The sequence below is a fragment of the Condylura cristata genome, unplaced genomic scaffold (genome assembly GCF_000260355.1).
Source record: "Condylura cristata isolate star-nosed mole 26May11 unplaced genomic scaffold, ConCri1.0 scaffold00031, whole genome shotgun sequence".
Classification (NCBI taxonomy): Eukaryota; Metazoa; Chordata; class Mammalia; order Eulipotyphla; family Talpidae; genus Condylura; species Condylura cristata.
The window spans coordinates 14029676-14037633 of NW_004567132.1; the positions used below are offsets into that span (position 1 = coordinate 14029676).

The window sequence follows — 7958 nt, forward strand, 5'->3', positions numbered from 1 at the left end:
AAAAAAAAAAAAAAGCTGTGAATGATGCCCTCAAAGTTCTCAATGATTTTTTGGAACTGGCCAACCATCAGATTTACTTAAGTGTTCTTGCTTTTCAGGCAGGCTCTCTGCCTTTAGTTTTAATTTCTACCTTCTCCATAATCATCCAGACCGTTTCCTTTAAAGCCCAGTGCAAGTTTAAAGTTGTGTACCTCCTCAAGTTTTCCTTAGTCTTAAGTACATGGGAACTATCTATCCATGCGGGCTAGCCCCTCAATCTTCATCCTCCTCATCATACATCAATCATAGCCCGTCAATCTACTTATCCCCCTCCTGTAAAGGCAAAACTTCCTCTTTTACCAACAATGCTCAGCCCCCTCCATTATTAGACTGATCAGTCTTTCTGGAGGGGACCTGTCCTTTGGTTCAGGAGAATGGGATGCGATCTGTCTTGCTCCAGGGTAGGACAGGTACTTCGTAAACTCAGGTACTTCAGGGGCCAGAAATCCTATGAAAATGGGCTGCTCCATGCTGAAAATGAATGAAGATCCAGTAGCACAGAAGTGGGATGGACTCAGGCCCCGAGGGTGCTGAGACCTAGCCTACATACCCATTGGTCCTATTTTAATGACCGTAAACCAGCTGTTCATGCTCATTTTTGCTTAAGCTGGTGAAGAGTTGGATTTCTGTTACTTATAATCAAAAGAAAACCAACAGCCTACTCTATATGGATTTTTCTTATCTTCCCAAGACAAGGAATTATAAGGAATTTATATCAAAACAACATGATAAAGTGGGAAGAACATGTACTTTGAGTAACACATTCTTTTTAATGCTGTTTCTGGCAAGAAACAACCTCAGAAAGGCTGTTTCTTTAACTTCATAAAAGAAGGTAATTCCTAAACTTAGTAATGAGGACTACGTGAGAAAAATGGTTAAGTGAGGATGTAAATGGAGGTGGTCAGCTGACATATAGTAGGCATGTAGGAAAGGTTCATTCTTTTCTTTTCCTGAAGACACATTTCTACCTCTGTGGTTTTCAGTACCTCCATGCTATAATCAATAAACTCAGAAAAAGGAATTCAACTTACCAGTTGTAAAACTTTTGGAGAAAGCACTTATAAGCATTATTTTGAAATGTCACTTTTCCCTTGATACTTGGGACCTCTTTTTCCTATTTCACTATCACCTAGATCTCTGTCCCTCACCCTGCCAAATTTATGATTTCCTAGCAACATGAGACATAACCTGGAAAAACTAGGGACACTGCATTGAGGATAGAAGAAAAGGGCATGAGTGCAACTTTACCCAGAGATGGTTCTTTATACTCTCCCCTAACCAGAGTATTAACTTTTCAACAGTATTGGTGTAAGGCAGACTGTTGCTAACTTGTTAAGAGAATTAGAAAGGGGTTAAAACAAACTCTTACAAGGGAGTTCTTAAAGGAGGAAAATGAAGTGGTTTTCTCTGTTCCTTTAAAAACTTTAGCCAGAAATATTACCCAGTTTATCATGAAGACTATACATAGCAGCACCGACAAGGCTATTTACAAGAAGAGTGTTACTTCAACAGAATCCGTGTGAACATATGAGAAATTTTATCTTAGCTAAGAGAAGTTCCCTAATAAACAGGTAGTTCTAAGTACCTAACTGGTATTTAAAGTTGTCAGGGGAGGGTATGTGCAAATTTAGCAGCAAAAGACTTGTTTTGCCTTAAGGGAAAGTGATGGTGGTCAGGGGGGCCAGTTCCAAGGGCTGATCCAAGGCGGGTCGCTGGTCTTGGTACTCTGCCACATGGCCATTCCGGTGGTGACCATATTCAAACTTGATCCGCAGCTCGCCGATCTTGGATTGGGGAAGGATATCTGGGATCCACTCAATAATGAAAGGTGTTGGTTCCTTTTGATCTGGAGAAGTGTTGCCTGAAGAAAAAGAAAAAGAAAAGGACCAATGGCTCAATTTCAAATTTTTAGTCTGGACAGATTTTACTTTGCTTGGGGATTAAATAGGAAAAGAAAAAGTAAATAAAACTGAAACGCTATATGAGTTGATTGAAAAGCTAATTTGAAAAATGAGCCCTCCCTGTTGGTGAAAGGAGTTAAAGGGCAGCACTTGAAGTTATCCACAGCCACTGCAGCACGAATTTGATCCCCAGCCAGGGGGGTGACACATGTGGCGTGGCAGACCTCTCCTATCTTACCCACTGCTACCCTCAGCAGTATATTTCAGTTGATCTGCCTGTTCTGTTGCCCACTCTGCCTCTGATGAATCCTCTCGCCTCCTGCACTTCTTGTATGCATAAATAAATCAATCTTAAAAAAAAAAAAAAAGAAAGAATAAGTAAGTAAAACCAAAGGGCTATATGAGTTGATTGAGAAGCTAATTTGAAAAATGGTGCTAGGTACCACAACAAGAACTTCTGAAAATATATATCTGAATTAGAGGGGAAAAACAATAGGCAGGAAAAAGTGATTACTGCTGTATCTACCCAAAAAAAGATTCAGATAATTGTTTATCATCTTTTTGTTTGTTTTAAAAATTTATTTATGCATACAGAGCTGGGGTACAGGCCAGAGGTGCAGGGGCGGTGAGAGGATTCACCAGAGACAGAGTGGGGAGCAGAACAGACCTACTGATGAAGTGCCACTGCCGCCAGCTTCACAGTGCTGTGCTTTAACCCACTGCACCACCAGGGAGGGTCCCTGGTTACTATCTTGGAAAATGAAGATCCATTCTTTATGAAAATATGGCCAAAAGAATCACAAGGAGAGTCTAGCCTGAGAGAAAAAGAAAGTTGGATGAAATTAAAAGGGAGACTAGCAAGAAAAGGTCAAGTTTCAAGGAAATCACAAAGAAATCTACATGGTTTTAAAACATATTACAAATCCATAATAATCAACGGAGTGTGGTGCTGGCATACTGGCAAATGTCTAACAGATTAAGAAATCAAAACAGAACAATTTAAAATGGATACCAATAGAACAGGGTATTGAACATAAGATAAAGGCAGCATTTTCCATTAAAGAAATACAAATATATCTTTCAATAAATAAGGTGTGATACCAGGTAGCTGTCTGCAAGAAAATAAAAGATGGCTAAATCTTACCTTGTACCTTACATCAAAATTAAAAAAAAAAAAAAAAGATTTAAACATGAAAAACTCAGGTTAAACAATGTCTAAGGAGATGGTATCATTTTTAAAACTATGAAGAAAATTAATGAAATAGAAAATAGCTCATTTACCGAAAGACAGAAAACAACTAAAAAAGACATGAGACCAGGGCCTTCTTGGTGTTGTAAGATGTTAGGTCTCAGCACTATGAAGCTATTCGCAGCCACTGCAGCATGAGTTCCATCCCTGGCCAAGGAGATGACCCATATGGCACAGCAGACCTCTCCTGTCTTGTCAGCTATTCCCCTACACAGTGTATTTCAGTCTGTCCAACTGTTGTGCTCCCCACTCTGTCTCTGGTGAATCTTCTTACCACCCTCCATACCTCTGACCTACACAGCAGTCCTTGGATGCATTTAAAAAAAAACCTTAAAAACAAAGAAAGACCCTCCTGGTGACACAACGGGTTAAAGCGCAGCACTATGAAGCTGTCCATAGCCACTGCAGCACAAGTTCAATCCCTGGCCAGGGAGGTGACCCACATAGTGTGGCAGACCTCTCCTGACCTGTGCACTGCTACTCCCCTCAGCAGTGCATTTCAGTACATCTGCCTGTTCTGCTTCCCTCTCTGTCTCTGGTGAATCCTTTCACCACCACACCTCTGACCTGTACCCCAGTTCTGTATGCATAAATAAATAAATAAACAACAAAAGAGTGGTTTTCCCAGAAAAAATATTCTATATAATGTTAATGGTAAGCACTTGAAAAGTGCTCATTGGTCAAATAAGTTTCAGAAATCTTATGGTCAGTAAAGTTCAACAATATTTTCTAATTTCTGGATTTTTAAAACATATTTATTATCATACAAAAGCAGGCTAGAGATACAGGGGTGGTAAGAGGATTCACCAGAGACAGTGGGGAGCAGAAAAGGCAGACTGATGAAGTACACTGCTGAGGGGAGCAGCGGGTAAGACAGGAGAGGTCTGCCGTGCTATGTGGGTCACCTCCCTGGCAGGGATCAAACTTATGCTGAAGTGACCACAGCAAGCTTTATAGTGCTGAGTTTCAACCCACTGCATCACCAGGGAAGGCCCTATTTTCTGGATCTTTTTAATATGCAAATTTATAGTATGGATTTCTAAACCTGATAAATAATATTCTGAAGCACTACTTTCTACTGCCTCCCTATTCCAACATTTTCTAAGATCTGAATGTATCAAATGGGTTGGTAACCAGAATAGTCATTGGCAGTTTCCTTTCTTTTTTATCTTTTTTGGCAAAGTTTCTTCTCTTACCATAAGGCTGTTACGACCTTGGGCATCTTACAACCAAGTGTCTCTCTTTTTCTTTCTTTTTTTTTAACATTTACTTACTTATACATAGAAACACTGCAGTACAGACCAGAGGAGTGGCTATCAGAGGATTCACCAAAGACAGAGTGGGAGGGGAACAGAGAGACTGACTGGAGGCGAACAGAGAGACTGACTGAAGTACACTGCTGAGGGGAGCAGTGGGAGAGACAGAAGAGGTCTGACACATCATGTGGGTCACTTCCCTGGCTGGGGGTTGAATTTGTGCCAGAGCAGCTGCTGATAGCTTCGCAGTGCTGCACTTTAACCTTTTGTTAAAAGGTTAAAGGGAGGACTCAAAAGAAAATAACTTTTGATATATGCTACATAGAATATGATGAACCTTGAAGTTCATCATAAGTGAAATAAGCCATCATGAAAAGAAATATTGCATGATTTGACTTATATGAAATTCCTCAAGTAGTCAAATTCATAGAGAGTAACATGATGGTGTTAGGAGCCAGAAGGTGGTAGAAAGGGGGCAGGAGGGTAAGTGTTCCAAGGGCAAAGTTTCAGTTTCAGTTAAGGAAGATAAAGTATTAAGAGACGGATGGTGGTGATGGGTTGCACAACAATGGAAATGTACTTAATGTCACAGAATCATACAATTTTTCAAAATGGCTAAAATAGTAAATTTTATGTATGTTTTATAGTAATCACAAGTTTATGCTATATATATATATATATATATATATATATATATATTAAAGATTTATTTATTCATACAGAACTGGGATACATGCCAGAAGTGCAAGGGCGGTGAGAGACTATACCAGAGACAGAGTGGGGAGCAGAACAGGAAGATTGACAAAGTACACTGCTGAGGGGAACAGCTGGCAGGTCAGGTGAGGTCTGCTGTGCCATGTGGGTCACCCCCAGTGTTGGGGATCTAACTCACACTGAAGCAGCTGCGTCTAGGTTGCAGTACTGCGTCCTAACCTGTTGTGCCACCAGGGAGGGCCCTATGATATCTATATTTTTTTTTAATGATTTTTTTTTTAAGATTTATTTATTCATACAGAACTGGGATACATGCCAGAAGTGCAAGGGCGGTGAGAGACTATACCAGAGACAGAGTGGGGAGCAGAACAGGAAGATTGACAAAGTACACTGCTGAGGGGAACAGCTGGCAGGTCAGGAGAGGACTGCCGTGCCATGTGGAATCCAACTCATGTGAAAGTGGGAATCCAACTAATGTGGAAGTGGCCTAAGCCTCTTAGTGCAGTGCTTTAACCCACTGCGCCACCAGGGAGGGCCCCTATGATATATTTTTAAGTGAAAATGCAGGTGAAGTATGACTCCAGGTTTTAAAAACTCTCTTTATGCACAAAAAAGTATCTGCAAAGGTTAACACCAAAATTATAATGGTAATACCTTTTATGGTGGGTGGAATTAAAGATGGTATTTTTTTTTCCTCCTTCATTTTCTGTCATGAAATCTATGATTTTTCTACAGTGAAAATGTGTTACTTCTGTAATTTTGTTATAAAGTACAGACTTAAATACACAAATACTTTATCCCATGACTGTCTTTATTCATTTATAAATGAATGAATGAGGTCCAAATCCAAAATCTAGGGCAGTATACTCCACACTGTTGATCCTCAAAGGAAGATGTACCACTGAAATTACCAATTCACTTACCAACTTTGAGAAAAGTTTTGAGTTCCAAGGGTCGAAGCACTGGTTGTTTTTCTATACGACCATAGGTTTCTGCTATGCTCTCTACTTCCACCTTAGGACATTTAAACAGTTCATAAGTTCCATCCCGGTTCTGGATGAAACTCCGGGTGATTTCCAGGGGCATCTGGACAAAAAGACAGTATCAAGAAATGTAAGAAAGGAAGAATTTTCAAAACAGACAAACATGGGCCCTACCCTGTGTTGGAGTGGGTTAAAGTGCAGCACCATGAACTACAGTCGCTTCAGCATGAGTTCAATCCACAGCCAGAGAGCTGACCCACATGGCACTTCTGACCCGCCCACTATTCCCCTGATCTGCCTGTTCTGTTCCTAACTGTCTCTGGTGAATCCTCTCACCGCCCCTGCACCTCTGGCCTGTATCCTGGTTCTGTAGGCATAAATAATCTTTTTTTTAATAAAACAAACATGGATGACAAACATGGATGTACTCATTCTTTCTTGTTAAGTATGCTCAGGTTAATTACAACTTCCCTCTATTTTAAAGTAAATTCTAACAATCTGTCTTTTCTTGATTAAAAGGCTTTTCTTCTTTTTCTCTTTATTTAGAACCTAGCCAAACCATTACAAACGGAACCCCAACAAATTCATGGTTGGATTACTGCTGCTGGCAGATCTGCTCTAAAGTCAGCTTTATTCCTCTCCCTACTGCTTTGCTAGCAGCATTCTTCTCCTATATCTCTAGTGGTGACATCTATAGCTGATCTCACATCTTGTGTGCTGTCCTTGAGACTGAGCCAGGCAGAACTTAAACTGAATTCTCCCTTTGCTACTAAACAGCAGAATAAGCAAGTTACTCAACTTCTCATACCTTGCTTTGCATCTGCAAAATATAGTGCATACCAATACATGGTTGGGGAGATTAAATGAGGGAATGCAGGTAAGTAACACTCAATGGACAGAAACCCAGTGATTATTAACTCTCTACTTCCACTTGATTTTGCTCTGGGTTGCGTCACTGCCTCCCAGAATACCACTTGGTCCAGGCTGTGTCTGTGACATCTGTGGCTAAAGAACTTCTTCAGGTGTCTTTAGGTGGTAACCTAGGCTTTTCTAGGGTATACATATAAGCTCTCCAAGTACCAATTTATTCTTTTTCTGAACATAACCGTGCCTTGCAATTAGTCTTAATGGATTATTGTATCAAATCACATTATTCTAAATTTTATACAACATTCCATTACTGTTGGGAAGGAAAATCCTCAAATTTTCAAAATATGCTAGGAAAAAAAAAAGTTTAAAAATGTCTATTATTTCCTCTGTGAAAAAGAACATTAATTAGTGGCTATTTTTCAAATGAAAACTTAATTGTGGTTTGGGGAGGAGGTCACTAACGTCACAAGTAGTAAATCATTTCATATTATCTCTCTATTTTCTAATTGCCTCCAGTTAATCTTGGACTCACCACAGCTAGGAGGGGTTTGTTATTTAATTCACAGGGAAAATCACCTCTGTTTTCTGATCTCAAAGACAGAGAAAAAGGTTATTCTAATTTAAGATACTTTTATAAGCTATCAGGAATATCCATTAAAATCAAACTCAGGGGCCCTCCCTGGTGGTGCAGCAGGTTAAAGTACTGCACTAAGAAGCTAAAGCCTTCAGCATGAGTTCCATTCCTACCTGCCCCGGAGGTGATCCACTTGGCACTGCAGACCCCTCCTGACTCGCCCGCTGCTCCCCTCAGCAGTGTACCTCATTGATCTGCCTGTTCTGCTCCCCACTATCTCTGGTGAATCCTCTCACTGCCCCTGCACCTCTGGCCTGTACTCCAGTTCTGTATGCACAAATAAATAAATCTTTAAAAAAAAATCAAACTACA

General features: G+C 40.2%; 1 protein-coding gene across 5 annotated transcripts in view; it reads right to left on the reverse strand.

Moving 5' to 3' along the window:
• Window positions 1–37: 37 nt before the first annotated feature.
• The window catches only part of LOC101622840 (chromosome unknown open reading frame, human C2orf42), a 27177-nt gene continuing 19256 nt past the window's right edge, over window positions 38–7958 (reverse strand). For 4 of the 5 annotated variants that reach the window (XM_004691489.2, XM_012731437.1, XM_012731435.1 and 1 more), the window contains exons 9-10: window positions 6083–6245; window positions 1230–1900 (exon numbers count right to left, since the gene is read on the reverse strand). In XM_004691489.2, coding sequence (XP_004691546.1) covers window positions 1692–1900; window positions 6083–6245 — 372 coding nt within the window. In that variant the 3' untranslated portion in view covers window positions 1230–1691. Of the gene's footprint in view, window positions 1901–6082; window positions 6246–7958 lie in introns of all 5 variants that reach the window. The other variant, XM_012731438.1, reaches the window with a different exon arrangement.